At 36.8% G+C, this 19,025-nt stretch overlaps 1 protein-coding gene across 2 annotated transcripts in view; it reads right to left on the minus strand.

Annotated features, from left to right (window-relative positions):
• The window catches only part of LOC129359575 (collagen alpha-1(XIX) chain-like), a 122,522-nt gene that overhangs the window by 37,944 nt on the left and 65,553 nt on the right, over positions 1-19,025 (minus strand). For both annotated transcript variants that reach the window (XM_055029287.1, XM_055029288.1), the window contains exons 16-26: positions 15,607-15,660; positions 15,488-15,532; positions 12,871-12,903; positions 10,437-10,475; positions 10,263-10,298; positions 6,687-6,722; positions 6,136-6,180; positions 4,846-4,899; positions 4,296-4,349; positions 2,746-2,826; positions 1,173-1,214 (exon numbers count right to left, since the gene is read on the minus strand). In XM_055029287.1, coding sequence (XP_054885262.1) covers positions 1,173-1,214; positions 2,746-2,826; positions 4,296-4,349; positions 4,846-4,899; positions 6,136-6,180; positions 6,687-6,722; positions 10,263-10,298; positions 10,437-10,475; positions 12,871-12,903; positions 15,488-15,532; positions 15,607-15,660 — 519 coding nt within the window. The remainder of the gene's footprint in view (positions 1-1,172; positions 1,215-2,745; positions 2,827-4,295; positions 4,350-4,845; positions 4,900-6,135; positions 6,181-6,686; positions 6,723-10,262; positions 10,299-10,436; positions 10,476-12,870; positions 12,904-15,487; positions 15,533-15,606; positions 15,661-19,025) is intronic.

Genomic DNA, 19,025 nt, shown 5'->3' on the forward strand with positions numbered 1-19,025 from the left:
TCAATTTTATTGAGTATCTATGTCAAAACTTCATCTTGTCCCAGAGAGCACCAATTGAATTTGCTTGACTTAATCTATTTGGCAAATTTCTCCTGATTTTTAAAGCTGTTAGAGGAACACCTAAAACAACCTTCAACTGAGTTGAAGGTTGTAAAACCATAAACTTACTTTTTTTTTATTTAAGAAGATATCTATGGTAACTATGTTCATATCCAAAATGCTCTGTAAGACTATGCAAATCTAACAATCTGGAATTATTTCTTTTTTCTAAATGATCAATCTGCTTTTAATTGAAGCTTGGTTTTTCATGGTGTGAAAAATTTAGTATATTGTAGCTTCCTCTCTTTTTGTTACACTTTAATTTCAGCGACCTCTTATATTTTCCTTTAACTTGAAGTAGATATTAGTTTTCAACACCAAAATACATCCATCAACATTGAGGCAATACATGGAGCAGTTTCAACAGAGATTTAGACCAAATCCCTATGTGCCTTTTGACCAGCCAAGCAGCAAGATTCTGCTTTTATTTCTTGGTTTTAACTTATTAAGCCAAGCTCTACAGCTCATGTCTAAGTGGTTAAAGGCTTACTCTTGTATACGTGCCCTCCGGTCATCTAAGAAGAGATTATTGGTAGCTTTCTAGCCCGAGGTCAGTTAAAACCAAGAGGGGATGGGGGGGTTGTACTTTTTAAGCTGTCACAACTTGACTGTGAAATGAGCTTCACCTTTTTTTACATTGCATTGACTGTGTTGGCTGCTTACACATGCAACTAAAGCACTGTTTTTCATCTAGTCATGTCTGACTAGTTCTAATGTTGTGGAATTTGGTTTTGTAAACACTGAAGTCGAGTTTTTCTCTTTTTTATTGACCAAATATTGAAGAAAGAATAAACATGTTCACTGCTGAGATTATAACTCGTAACTTATTGGCATTATTGCCATAATCATCATCATCACCCAGTTACTCTCAAATGATTAATATCGGAAAATAGTAAAAAATAAAAAAAAGAGCAGGATATTTTTTTTGTACATTAACAAATTCCAACTCTTAAGATCGAAGTTAAAGGTCAGAAGGTTCTTATTCATTTTGTCTTGAGGCATATACTTGTAGCTTGCTCATGTTTTGAAAAACAACAAACAAAAAAACAGATTATGTTCTCTTTGGCTCTTACCTTTGGCCCACGAGATCCTCTGCTCAGAGGCAGCCCATCACTCTGAAAAAACAACAGGAAGAACGCGTCAGACCTGGACCTCCGTCTGCAAATCTTGTTGTCAACTGAGCAGCCGCTCTCCTCTCTTAGTGTAAATTATAGAGCTTTAATTAAAACTGGATTCTTGAACTTGTACAACCTCTACAAACGACAGCGACCTGAATGCAGGAATGCATTATGAGTTCATGTTCGGTGCTGTTTTATTACTTTCAATGTGAAGAGGCACAGCGATAATGCTACAACACGGAGAACAAAACGTTGATTGGAACCGAGGCTCGTGTAAGCATTATTTACTGTGCCATCCAGATGAGACATTGATTTCTTTGGTCAGCATGTATTAGTGTTACAAGCCCTACATTGCACAATGTAAATTAGTTCTGCCGAAGTTGGATTTGGACTAACACAGCAATTCTACAGTATTGAATAGGGTGGGGTGTGGTGTAGTCTTAAACTTGAAATAAAAGGTGGGGAAATAGAGCATTTTTCTGAGAAAAGTACAGTTTAATGACTGCTTTTTTGTAAAAGAGAAACTTTTAATAAATTTAATGCATCTGCACTTTAGTGAAACAAATAAAACATTTGTCATTGTTTGAGACAACAGAGTGATTGCTAATTTGAGATAATAACAGCACAAAAAGCAAACAATGAGAAGTTAATTGTAATTTATTTGCAGGCAAAACAAATTAAGTTACTAACAGTACACATTAAAAAGGCCTAAATTCTTCTATATTTATTTTTGGTCGAGAAATGTTATAAATGTGCTTCTCATAGAAATGACCTCTATAAGACTGAGCCTGCTATAAATGAAAGCTATTTCTCTTTACACGGAGGGTCAATAAATCACCATAAACACAAATCTTTCAAAGAATGCATGTAGAAAATTTTGAAGGCTGCTGCATTTTTCAAGAGGTTTATATATTTCTGCCTTCTCCCTGTTATTGCACTGCTTACCATGGGGCTTATTGCTGAGACTCACATTTCTACAGACAAACAAACATGATTGTTTAAAGAGCATTGCCTGTGATTAAGGAGTGCGAGTGCTATTGAGCACCACCCGGGCACTTCTGTGAGTGTGAAGCTGTTTCCATAAAGGAAAGTGCTTAAACAGCTATTAGCCCCAAAATGGAAGGATAGGTCATTACACGGGTTGGAAACATCCAGAAATGGATTGCTTAATGGCCTTGCATCTCTCTAATATCACGGAGTGGTAAACCGTCCAACAGGAATGCTGGGACAGCAAGTGCACTCATTGGTGGCAGAACATGATTCCAGAACAAAGATTTCTACCACTGTGCAACTCTCTGTCCCCATATGTCCAGGAATGGCAGCCCATCACTCTGTACATTAACAGAGGCTCAGACAATTTACAAGATAATAAAATTCTGATTTTACAAACTAATGTATGCAAAATCAGATCTCATATATGTATTAATTATATTTAAAAACGGTTTAAAGTGGACATATACACTGTTTAACAACTCAACTAAATCAATGTATATTGGCCTAATTTGTATGTCGATTGCATAACACCCACCATATATCCACCACCAGGCTCTCCAGGCTCCCCCTTAGGACCAGGAGGCCCCTGTGGCCCAATCACGCCACCAGAGTCTCCCTGTGGGCAGGGAACCAGATGCTAGTTAATAAACAAAGTGGCAAATGGGTTGTCATCTACTCAGTGAAATGGAAAACACACACATACTTGACCTGCATATGCAGGCTTAAACAGAAGTTGAAATCGTTTTCTACACATAACCATTTTTTCTATGATTTTAGGTTTCATTTTGTACACATACAATCTTTGCTGATTTTTAATACAGCTTAATGCTTCTGATCAGTCTGATATGTCACTAAACAGATGTATATAAAAAAAGCAAATTAAAAAAATAAGGTTTTCAAAGATACTGCAAAAAAAGGACAAGAAATATTTCACTTATTCCTAAAACACCATAACAAAGAAAAGAATTGGATTGCGTTATTTGGTAAATCAAACATGTGGTAACTATAAAAAACTAACTTGACATCAAAACAGAAAATGCAACAACACATAGTAAAAAATGTCATCAGTGTTTCATGAAGTGAGTTTTCTCAAATGTTGACCTTGCTGTTTTTGAAGTGCTTTGGATTTATAATTTGGCTGCGGTCAGATTATAGTTCTGCAATTACAGATCAGCTGGTCATTTACGCCATACAAATTGATCCACTGAGATTATTTATATATTTTTTTGACATGCAGCTTAGACTGTGGAACCGAATGTATGCAGCATTCACCTGAGCTTTGCATCAGACAGTAGTGAGCTCCATGTTGGTATCCTCACACAGTTAATTAATACAAGCAAAGTGGAATGAAAGGTTGATCAGAAAAGAGCTTATCTTTATTTAGTTTTCGTCTTTGTGGTTTACCATTGTGTACTTTTACTGTTGATCATTGCATGTCCAGATTTGTGGGCACCACAAAGGAGCCACCTGTCATCTGCTTTAAATTGTTTTAGTAATAAAAACAGCTCTCAGTTCAGAGCTGTCCAATGCCGCTAATGTCTGAGTTCTCAACTGACTTCGTCTTCTTTCTTTGTGGACCAAATTTAGGTTAAAAAAATATTTGATTGGAGACAAATGTCAAACTAATATGAATTCAGTGTTTTGCAGCTTTAACCAAATCTCAAATATTTAAAAAAAGAAAGTCAAAAATCAAATTCAATAGGCTATCACTTGTAACCTATTTGATAAGTAAAGTGAATGCAAATGCTAAACTATACTGTCCAAAAGTACACCCACAAGCGATTTTGGTTTATTTCACCCTTAAGTATACCAAAGTGACTCCAGTGGACAGGAAACCTCAAGTACACCTTTTGAGGTTAAATTTAAACTACACAGTTTTCCACTTTCCTACTTTGCTGCTTTCAGCTCTTCCGCTGAAAGAAATCCAGCATGAGAACATAAAGCCACAATGTAATTGAGACTAGTGTGCAGGATGAGCAATCTGAAATGTGTCTGCACAAGTTGTCTAACATGTTCAAGTTGTGATAAAAGATCTTTGGTTTATATTTGTCTTTGAGGTGAAAGCTTGATTTGATGTTTACCTACCTTTTCTCCTTTCAGGCCATCTCTCCCAGGCACCCCAGGCTCCCCTGGTAAGCCCTGTAAATAGTGGTAAAAAGAGACACATCTATCACCAGGCCTTCATCTCCCCACACACATTTATCTCCTCCTCCTCACTGCTTCAGCGGGCAGCTGTGCTCCAACAAAACTTCCCCTGGCCAGGATTTATGAAATGCCTCTTTCCCTCCCTGGTTTTGAATAAAGACAGATGCTCATTACCGAAGCAGGTGCAGAGAACAGATTGGGCTGCTGCCTCCGTCATTGGCATAAAGTGCTAAGATTTGCCTCTTTCCACTACTTAATTCTTAAATTTGATTACTGATCGTAAAAAAATAAAAAAAATAAAACAATACTAATCTGGACTTTTTCTCCTGACCTGTTCTTAATCTCTGCCTGTTCAGGTTGATCTGTATATCTCTCTTGCCTTGACAGGATGAGTTAGTAGAGTAAAGGATATGGCAAGGTGACAGATAAAGCACTGGGGGAAAAGAAAAGCTTGACATTAAGTGCTGCTGTTTAGTGCCAGACTACTTACAGAATCGCCTGGGAGTCCAGGGAGCCCAATGGATCCAGGTAGACCTTGTTTTCCCTGGTAAAGTATAAAGAGAAAAACAACACTTCAGGCTATCTTTTGCATTTAACTATATACTATCTGGCCCAGCTTAGTTGAGAAAATCTCTAATCAGAAGAATTACATTGTTGGTCTGGCAAGTCGGAATTTGTGTGTTTTATTTAATGTTAAAGATCGTTTCGCAAGGTATGATGTGACAAATCTTTCCCATGTGGAATTTGCAAAACTAATGAGAGGTTCAAATCCAGACAAGTGAATTCTATGTGTAACTTGCTTGTTTTCCCACTGCTGTGAGACGCATTCTTGGATTTCCTCTGGCTATTCTGGTTTCCTGCCACAGTCTAAAACCATGTATTTTTTAACAAATTAGAGATAAATAGAGTCACAGTATTGAGTAGCATTAAGCACGTTTGATGTAACCTCTAGAATTCAACTTAGCATTTTTGGAAAGTTTTCACTTTAAAAAAAAATTAACTAATAGTTTGAAAAGAGAGGTGTGCATTTGTATTCAACCCCCTTAAAATACAGCAGAATTAACTTGTGCTGCAATAAGAACTGAAACAAACTCCAGTCCTCATTGGCAGATTAGGAGAGTCTGTGAACAAAAGTTTACAAATTTGCTGTTAGGTTAAGTTCTAGACTTGGATTGGGTCATTATTACACACCTTCTTCCACATAGTAGAAGGTGTGTTCCACTGTGTGGAAGAAACATATTCTTCTCCAAGGCTTCCAGCAAAGTCCAAGATGGACTTCTTATGACTTTTTTTTCTGAGATGGCTTTCTTCTTGTCATTTTCATAAATTATGACCATATCTCAGTAGGCGTGCAACTGAGCCAGACTCTTTTTATATTTAGAGTTCCCTGCAGTATCCAAAAGCTTTGCATATTGTTCTGTATACAAACACAGCTTTAAACTGCTAGAACTTGAATGGTATGTGTTCCTTGATTTTCATGATACTGTTTGTCAACTAATGTTCTCTATCAAACCCTTGAATCCTTTAGAAACCAGCTGGATTTAAACACCGTCCTATGTGATCTGTCATATGAAATCCCAAACGACTTGAGGTTGTCGGTTTTAAGATGACATTTCCCAAGATTCATGTGTTGTTGAAATGTTTTTGCAAGGTATTGCTTTCACGAAGACAATTTCCCCAGACAAAACCACTCCTCAAAGAAATGTAACAATTATTCACATAAAAAATGAAAATTAAAACTATCTGCGTGTCACAGAAAGATCTTAGATCCAAGACTTACCTCCAATCCTTGATCTCCCTTCAGTCCCGGAGGTCCCATGCTTCCCTGATACATCACCACAAAGCAGGAACAAGAGGGAAAAGGGGAAAAGAAAAATTTGAAAAGAAAAACAAACATATTGGTATTTGTGCTTTGTTGTTAGAAATCATGTGTTTATTTGTGACTCTTTTTAGAATCAAAAAGTATTAGAACCTTTTGAATACATAAACATTATTTCTTAAACCTTTCGGAAAACATATAAAAACTTTGCTAAAAGAGGGAATGAATAAAACGACTGATGACAGCTCAAAAACATACCTCATGGTCTCATCTGACTTGTCTTTGTCTCAAAGGAAGTTTTCTCTTCCTTTGACACAAGTTTATAGACTGTTAAAATGACTTTTAACAGTCTATAAACCTAAAGTCCTATAACCTTCTAGTACAGTTACTCAAACCCTGAGAAAGACTACAATGGTTCTTTACAGATATGAAGGTCTTTTGAGCCTTATTTTGTCGGCAGTGGATATTGATGTTCAGAATTTAGTGCCAGAGCGAAGTCCTCAATAAGTCACCTTTAGGCCCGACAGTCCTTGAGCTCCTTTTTCGCCCTGCAGACGAAACAGGAGGGCATCCTTTGTCAGCACAGTCACAAACAACAAAGTGAAGCACCACATTCGTCTTCCTGATTATGGTGAGCTTTAAGAAGACTCCATGAGGACTTTCAAGAAGAAAGTTTTTGTGTTACAGTTATTAGTTGCAAGAAAAAAAGAGTGAAATCTCTGTGGAGTGTGAATGAAATCAAAAGTAGTTTATTTTTCTTGCTTTATAACCTTTAACCTCATTTTAAATAAACAAACAAATGTTCACCATACTGCAGAACATCTTCTGTCTTTTGCACCCTATACAGTGTGTAAAAGACATACAGCATAGTGTATTGTCACCCTTCAGGAGAAAGCTCATCTATGTTCACCCCCAGTGAAGATGAGATACGGAAAGCTCATCTTCACAAGTTCTCATCTTGAGTAGATGAGAACTCTCATCTTTGGGAGATTTGCACAATCCTGAGTCCTGGATCCTTCTGCTGCTCCCATCTGTTTTATCTCTCACACAAGTTTTCTATTGGATTTAATTCTGGGGACGGAAAGATAACATCTACCAAAAAAGGTAGATGTTATCTCTGGTGAACTATTTCTGAGACTGTTTCATAGCCTCAGAGAATGTGTCTTATGTCATATCCTGTTTCAAGACCACATACCAACCCAGCTTTCACCATATGCTTTTAATCAAGACCAATCAGATTTATATATAAAATAGTTTTTATTTTACATGCAAAAAAGCTCAAACTTTATCTTATCTGACCAAAACAAATTATTCTCATTGAGGTCCATGCATATTTAGAAAACACATGGACGTCTTTGGGACTGCAGGACAGAAAATGTTTTTTTTTTTTTTTCCTCCACCAACCAGGTGGCATGTTGATAATCTAATTGTTGTCATGGAGACAAAATAATCTCAAAACCACCTCCCTTTTTTCCTGCAGTCCCCTAATAGTGAGCTTTGAACACCGTTGTACTTGTTTTTCCATCCTGCTCATTGTGAATGAAGGCAAAATAAAAACATGGCTTCTTCCTCTGCCTCCTGGCCAGCATCAGAAAGAAATGGGCCTCTGTGTCAGCTCATGTTTATACCCTGGGGTAATAAAATCATGTCCATTACCAATTAGATGTTTCTGCAATGTTTCATCAGCTTAAAAATATTTTAGTAGCAACAAATGCTCTATAGTGATTTTGGTAAAACCAATTTGTTTGTTAACACGTCATCCCAGGAGTGTTAATACTTTAAATGCAACCAAATCCTCTCTGCCAGCACTAAACGTGCTATTTTGTCACTGACTTTTTTTCACTGTCATGAAGTCTGAAGAAAGAAGTAATATGCTGGAGAATTATTACACAAAGACTTTTCAATGTGATTGTGTTGATTAGTCTGGGTTGGTTTGAAGTCAGCTGTTGGTGCATTGGCTGTGGGGACGGATCTCTCAGGAGTGTTTTGGGCTTTCTTGATGTCTGTTAACTGGCATCAAAAAATTCAAGTTATAATCAATTTCAACCTGCAAGTTTTTAAATGATAATATGGCAACAAGGAACCAAAGTGTTCCTTCCTGAGAGGATGGCCTAACTTCAACAACAATTTAATTGATATGATGCCCACTTTTGAGGCGGCAATCTGCTCCAAGCAAAAACAACCAGCGTGGGGGTACCAGCTGGAGGGGGCCGGGCCAGGCTGGGGCCAGCAGCGCAAAAAGGCCTAACCGGTAGTGAAATGGGATTGCTACTGGTTGCAGAATCTTCTCTGAATTTGGATAGCCTTGACTCAAATCTTGTTTTACTTGGGAGGACAAACTGCTTCCATCAAAAGCTGTTTGGTATTAGAAGAGAGAATTTGTCCAGTTTTTCATGTAACAGATGTCACCGACACTGTTGCATTAACCAAAGGAATAGTTTCTTTAAAAACGAAGCATTATTTAAGACAAAATGATCAGACTTTGAAGTGTGTGAATCACTGGCATTATTTCTAGAAGAAGAAAAACACGACTGAACAGAAATTTTCTTAATTTTTGTGTTTTAATTTAAAAAGAAGTACTGTGTTGTAAATACACAGTTTTGATACATTACGATTTACAAATTTAGTTGGTATTAAAGTAAATGAAATGACTCGTCACAACACCTTCAATCTGATTGTATTTGCAATATCAGAATACATCCTAAAGAAAGTAATAATTTGACTAAATCAAAGTTCCAACTCTTAAGTCTAAAAGTGTTATGCTTTTGCTGTTTGGGCTTAGCAAACAAATTTCTGCTGTAATTCTCGTGTAATTCTGTTTCACAGGAATTACACCAACAGCATGTTAAGTGAGTGGCTTTATTTTTGCAGCAGATCAGTATGAAAAAGGTCTTGTTCTTTATTCCCCAACCACATCTGTTTAGCTTTGTTCACCTCTGGACTGCTACCATTTTTTCTGTTCTATAAAAATGTTTGCTATGCCCTGCTTTTTCTTTTCTGTTGCTTCATGGCATTCCTGTGTGGCCTTGATCATCTGAACTCTCTGTTCTTCTGCCCTTTTTCTTTAACACCTATTTGTTATGTTTGCCTCTCTGTGTGTCTGTCTTTTGACCACTGATAGAAACGGTATGGTTTTGTGCTACCTGCGTATTAGGTTTAGGGCTTTGAGGTCTAAACTTTACAAAGAAATTGTTATTCCCCCAGTTTTCAAGAAATCATTTAGTGTTCTTTTTTATGCATGTGCATCAATCTGTGAGCTCGACTCTTCCCTTTGTCTGCCTTCGTTTTCAAGGTGAGACAAATGCATTTGACACCTCTGCAGCTATTTGATCAAAAAAGAAGCTGGTGTGTGTTCTTTATTTTCCTTTTGTGAACCTCTTCTATGAAAAACATTTATTACTGGCAGTGAGGTTAATTTGTGTTTTCTTTAAACTTTTATTTCTCAATTTTCTTGTGTGTTACATTTGATCTTGCTTCTCACTTCAGCAACCTCTATATTATTTTCTCTATCACACCAGGTAACTCTTGATTCCTAACTTTCTATCAGCTCTGAACCACACATGCTATTTTCTGTACTTTAGTAATAATTCCCTATCAAACACAACACTTATATAAACCTACTCCAGTTGAAGTTCAGATGGGGCCCTTTAATATTGTTTATGTCAGAATGCGGTCACACATAAAATCCCTGAAGATAAAAAATGAACTACTGCCTAAATATTTATGATGTGGATTATATGGAGATGCCTTTTGATGTCTGGTCAAAAGCTGCATCAGAGGCTTTTATAATTTGCTGGCCTGAAGTGGATGCATCTACAATTCTTGGATCCAAACAATAACTCCAAGCCGCTTTCTTCTCCAATTTACTGTGTGCTGTCGATTGAGCACAAGGGTGCAATAAAATCTTCCATCTGAGCAGCAGGTGAACAATTGTTATTTCACAATCAAATGTCAATGACACTTTTGTTGACATTACATAAGGAATGTAAAGTATTATTCATGCTGTGGTGTAGAATGCAGTGCTTGAAAATCATAGTTGAATCACAGTGCAGCTTTTTCTGCAAGCAATAACGAGGGAGAATAGTTACCTCATCTCCCTTCTCACCCTTCTGGGCTCTTTCATCCTTGAAAAACAAGAAAAAACACACCTCATCAAAAATATAACTGAGTAATGTCTTTGGTGCAGCTTCAACAGAGAATATGAGACAATCAGAAGGCGTAGGCAAACACACAAAATATGTATTGTATACACGTTTGCTTACAGTTCCAGAGAGCTGTCTTAACCCATGAGCTGTCATCACCTACAAGTAATAAAAGACACAATGTTCTGGAAAGGGTCTTCAAAAATCTGGTTGTTACTGCCAATAAACAATAAGCATGTCTACATAAACATGGGAAACGACTCTCTGGAGCTAACTCACTGATTCAGAGTTTAATTAGAAAATATAACATGTATAATTAGACCATTAGCTTGTTTTATTATTATTATTACAAACCTTGATTATTTTACACCTGAACAATCCAAACAATTTGTCAAAAAAATGTCATTGTTGCAATTAATGGCACAATATTACCATTGATAGCCATATGTACCTTCACTCTGTGCAAGTATGGCTACTTCAGACTTTGCAAGATAGCATAGATTGTAGAATATACATTGATCCATATCTAGCATATGTTGGTGACATCTTGCTGCTTTTATTAGATGTAAATTTTGTGAAACTTTTATTGTCTTTTTTAAGACACTTTATTTTCCATCTGTATGGTTCCAGTTTTCCTGATTTAAGTGTGCCTTTGAGCCCTATCTGATCATTTCTCTGATTACAAGCTCTATGAACTTGACATAAATGGCTCTCTTTAGCAGCAGCATTCCAGGCAAGTGCTGATTCCTGGTGGCATAATCAGTCAGTCTTTACCTGCTGTTAGAAAACAAAGACCCTGCTTTGTCCTCAGATATGTAACAAAGCCTGATTGCCATTAGTATTTGACAAAATTTCTTCAAAAGCTTTCCCGTAAGAACAGGGCTGTTCTGCAAAGGACCATTTCCTTTTAACATAAATTGGCATAACAGATTTGGGTTCACAGATTATAAAACACCAGTGTTCAGAGGTGGGGCAATAAAAAGAGGACTGTTTTCTCCCTTAAAGGGCATAGCTTGATGTGATGGCAGAGCATGCCTGTGAGTCGACTTCCCCTCCTTGTCACTAATAAACAGAGGCACGGAAATTTTATGAAGGGAGGGTAATGATGTGAACCCTTGCTTCTGCTGCGTAAGGGAAATCAATGTGTAACTGCCAAAATTATCTGCCGTGGGAAGGAGCAGAGCACAGACAGAGACCAGTATACTAAAATATTCAAACAGACTCATTTATCAAGTGACTAATGCCTCCCTCTCCACTGCACATCTATAGAGGCAAACACCTCACTAAACAACAATGTTCATATGCTCAACCCTTTCATTTATAGTCAGGCAAAAACTACTAACTGAACCCCTGGTGCTTTATTCAAGCCCTCTCTCTCATTAAATGAACTGCCTTTTCTTTGGTAAGATCGAAACCAGTGAAACCAAAAGAGAGCAAGCGATATTTCTTCGATCTATAATTAACATGTCTCATTTCCATATGAATTGCTCGTTAACAAGCAGGGAAAATGAGAATATGAATGAGAGCGATCAAACTTTGTTTCCAAGCTCTTGTCCAAGGCCTTCCGTGGGTTCAATATACAGCTGTTCTTCAGAACAAAAACCAGCGGCAGACAGTCATCAAAATGCCAAAGCCCTCACTTTGAGAAAGAAAGGCTTCAAGAACATGTTTATATTTGACCATTTAAAGCATTTTTAACTGTTTTTTTGTGATATTATTGCTACCTTACATGTCCTAATTGTTTCCTCCCACGATATTTTTCTTTTACTTTTAAATATCTAACACAATAGTTCTACTATTCAGCCACTTTGTGTCTCCTTTAGTACTTTGCCAGAGCTTCACGTTGACATAAGTTTCTTCTAAAAATGTCCCTACTTCTTTAACTAAAAGCTCCACTTACTCAAACCACATAATTTTCTATAATTTACAATTATTAACATAAAAAACAATCCGTGCCCAGTGACCCTAATTTATTCTCACTATGAAGCCTTTCGAGTATCACGAAGGAGATTAAGCCATCATCTGGAGCCAGAGTATCTTCTTTTTTTCTTCTTCAACTATTCTCTGCAATCAGCAAAGATATTTCACAGGGTACTTGCTGGAAATGAGAAAATAATTACTAAAAAGTAACAAAAAAAGCTTTTTCTCAGTTAAATTGAACACAAAAAAGCTCATCTGCCATAAAAAGAAAAGGTTTTCCATATCTTAAGCTCTTACGAACTCTTTTCTGCTGTTCATACACAGCACACAAATCTAATCAAAACAAAACTTCAGACAGAGTAAGTCCACTGCATCTTCAAGAGAGAGGAAATTGTTTACACAGTCAGATGGTAGCATGTTGGGGGTGTGACAGCAGAAGTAAACACTGTTCTGTCTGTTGATTCCTTCTGCTTTGTCTCGAGATGGTATCAGGTCAACACTCGCTGATGCAGAGATGTTTTGGAATGTTCTCACGCTGGTGTAAGGTTAGGCAATGTATCACTCTTACAATAAAAGTAAAATAGGAAAAAAAAAAAAAAACTGTTGTGGAGTTTGATCCCAAAATTGTACTTACAGAACCAGGAGGACCAGGAGGACCAACATCGCCCTGATAAGAAAGAAATTGCCTGTTACTTACTGCAAGCATCACAAACAATAAAATGAGAAAAAAACAAACGTGTGTAGCTCTGCATTGCAGATCTTTTGAAACAACACAAGAGATTTCCCTTTTATATCCCTAAACCCTTTCTTGATTTATTAACCAGTGTTTTGGAGTTCGTGTAATTTTTTTTTAGAATCTTGTAAGAAAGGTTACAGTTCTTAGCTCATGTTGTTTTTTGCAATGGATTTACGGGGAGCTCCAGGGAACCTTAAAGAGTTCTTAATTGTGACACTTGCTGGAGGGAGCCTCCAAATTCATAATTTACATCTCGGCAATGTTCTCCCTCCAACAAAACTAGAAAGCACCACATTTGTACTCTGTGCCATACTGAACAATTAACAAGCATGCGGGGAGCACATGCCGTGGTATACGAAGTATTCAAACTGCTGTTTGAATTTTGATCACAAATGGGGACTTTTGAAGTCTCTAAATCCTCTTCATTGTGAAGATATAAGACATGCCAATATATGTAAATTCAGTAAACCAGTCAATTATTTAATAATGAAGTATTGCTTCAGGAGCCTGTCATTATTTCTTTGATTGAGACTGTGTACTAGACTGCTTAGAATGTAAATCATTTAAAAGAGAGGACGAAAAACAGCAAGTTTCTTTTTCATTCCTCGAGTGCCAATCTACATAAATCTTTTTTTTTAGTCTTTGCACCACCAGCAGAACTATTCACAGCTTGCTTTTAAAGAAACTGTGAAATATACATAACCTCTTTAATGCCACAAGACAGAGTGGTTGTGGGTGATATATTCAAGTTAAATGCTGGTAATCAAAAGCAATGGTGAAAGACAGTGAAATAGCAGCTTAGGACTAACACGACAGAGAAAAGTCAGCTTTGAGGACAGAAGAAAATTTGTACAAATTCAGCAGACTATGGTCAGTGGTCGGGTTTGAAATTCATGGTATCACAACTCGTTTTTGCCTTTTTAGTGGTTCAGGCAACTTTCATTTTTAGCTTGACATGAAACCAAGAAATTAACTATTGACAGGATTCGGCTGAGGGTCTGATCAAAACTTGAAACCTAATTTCTCTTCCTTTGAGCTATAGAAACTAGAAGATCTGAACAAAGAAATAACCTAACTAGAATTGCTAAAGAAAGACTAATATGTGTGTGTATGACTCCCGGACATGGAAGAAAACTGAACCTAGGTTGATGAAATGAAGAAATAAACATTGCTACAAATACTGCAGAAAGGCTGAAATAAGAAATAGTGAAAAGGATCAAATAGAATTGAAAAAGGCTTGACATGGACTCAGACAAATAAGGGCATAACCTAAGGAAACTGAGGAATAAATCCAACTAGAAACACTATAAAGGACTGAAAATAAGGAAAGCAATACGACAATTCTAATTACACTCAAATAATGATATATCAAAAGAACCATGAAGAGCTAAACTAAAGTGAACTAAAACATGAAACCAAATAAAATGAGAAGCAAAACCAACCCAAAAACCCAGAGTCCTGACAATATCAGAATTGGATTTATCCATTGGAGTTTTATGGAAGCATTTTAATTGTGGCATATACTTTGGGGTGGTTGTTCCATTAGGAATGTGAATTTCCATCCAATTCTCTATAAATCATTTCTCAAGTTTCTCAGATTTACCTCTAAAAAAATCCCTATAGTTAGTCTCATCAATCATCCCCTTAACTTTCCTGTCCATGCTGAGGAAAAGCCAACCTACAGCATGCTGATGTCACCACTATGGTGGGGTTAGTGTTTGCAGATTGATGTGTTCTCCCACACAGTTTTTACACTATAAATTACATAATGATTTATCATGATTTATATTTAATCTTTAGATGAATTCCAAAGGCAGCAAGGTTATTTTTGGCATATTAAAATAAAGAGCCAAAAATAAAAAAAATGCACAATATATTTTCCTTGAATTTCAATTATGCACTGTTTTGTCATGATCTATCACATAAATCCTTAAATTCCAAAACAGTGCATTGGAGTTAGGAGTTTAAATGTGACAAAATGCAGTAAAGTTAAAGAATTAGACTTCCTCAGCCAACTTTCTGCGTTCAAGTCTTCCTTAAAATATGAAAAAAAAAAAAATTAGATGCTTTAATACATTAAAAACAAACTGCAAAAAAACAAAGCAAGGTTAAGTAGTTTGTTTCTGTTTTTAAAACGGTTGTCAGTTTCTAATGCAAAACACAAGTTGTACACTGATAAACAGGAACAAAGCGAGCCACCCAATGACACACACCTAGAGATTAGACACAATCTGTCAGTAGTAAGTAAATCACTTGAAACATGCTTACAGGAGCACAAGAGACAAACAAGTAATGCACACCTGCAGATTCATTATTTTGATGCAATACAATTTCAAAGACCTTTGAAAGGTATTCAGAGTCCAAGAATATAACGAGCACAAAGGAGACTGAATTAAGGTGTCAGTAAATCTGCTTGAACTTGCCTACACCCTTTCTGCACCCAAGCACAGTGAGTTTGAGGGAGCATAAACAGAGGGACTCATCATGCTTGACATTTGACATTGATGTGACTTACTTTTTGTCCTTTCGCACCGCCAGTCCCCTCAGCACCTGGCTGACCCTGTGGGAGGAGGCCTCGGTTAATGACTCTGTAACACGGCAGCATTGTAAATGTCACGGCAGGAAAATACGTACGGGATCTCCTCTCTCTCCCTTTTCCCCAGGGACGCCACACTCCCCCTTCTCCCTCTGCATGTGAACAGAGCACAGCGCTGACAGTGACTGACAGCAAAAGCGGGGTAAAAAGACAGACATATTCAAGACTGACGCTAAGGCATGGACAGTTGCTATAAATAAGTAATCAGAAAAACATACAGTCCTGTGTCATCTCATAATCCCACCATGGTGGAGTAAAAAAGAAACCCATTTTACACATATGGCTTCATGAAGTTGTGGTGTTACATGAATCTTGCAAGATAATGAACATTTTTAAGCTCCTGTTGCACTGCGGTATGTGTCTGTTTTCCTAGGAAATCATTTCTTTGTCTGCCAACAGATGGCACTTTAACACAGCCGGTGCAGCGTCCTTCGAGCTTTTTGATTGGATTTCCTTTTCTCAGTTATGTTGAGAAAACTGAAAGAAAAACTCAGAGTGAGACACATGGACTTGAACCGTGGTCCAGGTGGTAATGAACACTTATGAGGCTGGAATCTATATTTTGAGCAACATAAACCCAGGAGAATGTGAACATTTCACCTCACAGAATTGAATTTCTTCTAGAAACACTTTGTCACAAAAAAAAAATCACAAGCCACAAATGATTATTTTCAATCAACGTTTTCATCTCAGGTATGAGTAAATATGGAAATCAAGCAATCAAGTACAGCAGAGAAACTAAATCCTTTCTTCCACTAAAACAATTCTGTAAGCATAAACTGGCATACGATTTTCTAACAGGGAAAAAAACAACAACAACAACAAAAATTGTTATTCCACAGCTTAGCAATTTCACTGAAACTACACTAATATGTAAAAAAGAATTCAACATGTAAGTGTAGTTACCCTTATTTTGTCAATTTCACACATTTCAACAACAATGCAGTTCAAAATGCTTTGTCATAAAAACACAAAAAATACAAAGTCATACAAACTTCAGCAACTTAACAGTAAACAATTGAGAAAACCAGAAACAGACATTACATTTTATTGAGTGCCATCACCAAAATTATTGATGCACATCAAATAAGTTGGTCCGTGGTTCATTTATTATGGCTCAATAACAATTATAAACAGGTGAGGTTTTTAGTCTTGACGTAAAAGAACTCAGCGATTCACCTGTTTTGCAGTTTTCTGGAAGTTTGTTCCAGATTTTTGTTGCAGAGAAGCTGAATGCTCCTTTAGCTTAGACACCTTGACAATTGTGTATTATTTTGTATTGTTATTTTTATTTTAATATACTCCGGCAGTGTGCAGCAACAAAAGGCCGAGAGGCAGCAATGTGCTACTCTGGTCACTCTTGTTTTCTTCAGCATCTTAACAGAAGTGCTTTAAACATGGAAACTGTACAGCATAACATATATTATAATAGTTTAGAAACCCTAATTTGCAAAACCATCATGTTTCCTGATACCAGTAACCAGCCAATGCCAGCTATTCTGTGATTTCCAATCATACTTTAGCTTAAGCACCAGGTAGATCAACAAACATTGCCGCTTTGTTTTACATGTGTGAATATTTACAGGGATAGTTTCAGATACTCTGGAGACATTCTGGAGCATATGTTTAGAGATCTGAGGAGAGCGCGAGGAAGACGTGTATTTACTCACTCCTTTGCAGTTCCTAGACAGATGATACCATAGAGCTTCGAGTTTCGCTTCCCCCACTCCTTCGACTTCTTACTATGACAACCACAGTAATACTGCACCACTCTTTTAATGAGATATAGTGACTGTTTCCTCATCCAAATTAGGAGCTGTTATTAAGTCAGTGGACTGCTGGCTTATATGAACAGATGGACTGTCTTATTAATATTTCAGCCGAGGAGGAGGGACTAGCAGTAACTCTGACTATAACATTTAATTGAATTCTGAAGAGCTTTAACAACCACATGTGTTATAATCAAAATACAACTTCACAACTTAGTTGTAGGTGGTTGATGTAGTGATTAAGAATGTAAGTCCTATTTGTTATTGTAAATTAACTTTATATCAAATATTAAATCTGTGAATACTAATGTTTTTAACTGTTCTTTGAAAACATACTGACTCTTAAAGCTACTCACTGCATGAAAGCCTAAAAGTGGGTGTTACTTTGACCTTGATTTTTTCATCTCTTATTTATTAATGTTTTTGATTATTTAAAAAAATAAAAATAATATATATATATATATATATATATATATTATATATATATATATATATATATATATATATATATATATACCCTATCCTAAGTACATGGTTAAACTCACTTAAGTAGGCTCTTCGTCTTGCTGTTATGTAAGTTTATGTTATTAACGTGTGTTGCTAAACAATACATTTGTAAGTTGGTTGTCAATGTTATTTGCATTCCCAGCCTGTTCATTCTTTTGTTGCTCCAAAAAAGAACATTATACGTCAATTTGAAACCATTACATATTTTTGTAAAGACAATAATCTTTCAACTATTTTACTTTTTCCACCTTTATTTTGATTCCCATCATTCAAAAAAAACAAAAGAAAAAAAATCCCAATTGAGTATAAATATTGTTATATCTCGTTTCTTGAACTGTTCTGTCCATGCAGCATCATACACTGAAAGTGATTTGCCACTCTGGAGGCAGTTTGCACTGAGTTATGACTGACACTCAACGTAAATCATAACTAATGGAAAGTTGGAATTACCCCGGATGTCACCTGTTGTGAAAAAAACTTGTGCGCTGCATTCTGTCACAGACTCAAAGCTCCATACTTCTCTCGTTATCTCAGTTAGATCTACACAGAACATCATTCACAGTCAATTTACTAGCAGAGGACCACGTAACAAGTGAATAAACCTTTCAAATGAGATTAACTGCAGCGCGGTCAGTGTTTATGTAGATTACTGCTGTATTTACACAATGATAAAGCCCAGGGAACTGTTCCACCTGTGGCTGACTGTGGGTGATGTGTTGACTTTGAGCCACCCAGAGTCATCAAACTGCAATTAAGACTGTTGGCATCACTCTCTCTGTCAATGTCTGCAGTGTGCTGTCAGAGCCCATTTGAGACTGTCAGTGGGGGGGCGGGGAGGCTCAGTTATGGAGATGTAATTCACAAAGACACTGACTTTTCCAGCACATCCTGCACAGCGGACCTCTTCTTCCATCTTTTCTTCCTAAAACATTCACTCTCTGTTGAGAGTGAGAGGAGCCTTAGTTCACACAGATGCTACATCACCAGCAACAGCATGGTCTCACTTCAATCTATTTCATCCTGACTGAAAAATGTAAAAGAAAGGGCACGGAGGACTGCTGTTTAATTATTGCTGCCTATCAAGATGTGTTTCCTCTTCAAAGTGTTTAGTTTATCTTCCCTCACTTATCGTTTTGGCCTTTGTAAATGTCTTAATGTGACCGGCTTTACTGTTTTCATCA

Source organism: Poeciliopsis prolifica, unplaced genomic scaffold, assembly GCF_027474105.1.
Source record: "Poeciliopsis prolifica strain line A6 unplaced genomic scaffold, Auburn_PproV2 SCAFFOLD005, whole genome shotgun sequence".
Lineage (NCBI taxonomy): Eukaryota > Metazoa > Chordata > Actinopteri > Cyprinodontiformes > Poeciliidae > Poeciliopsis > Poeciliopsis prolifica.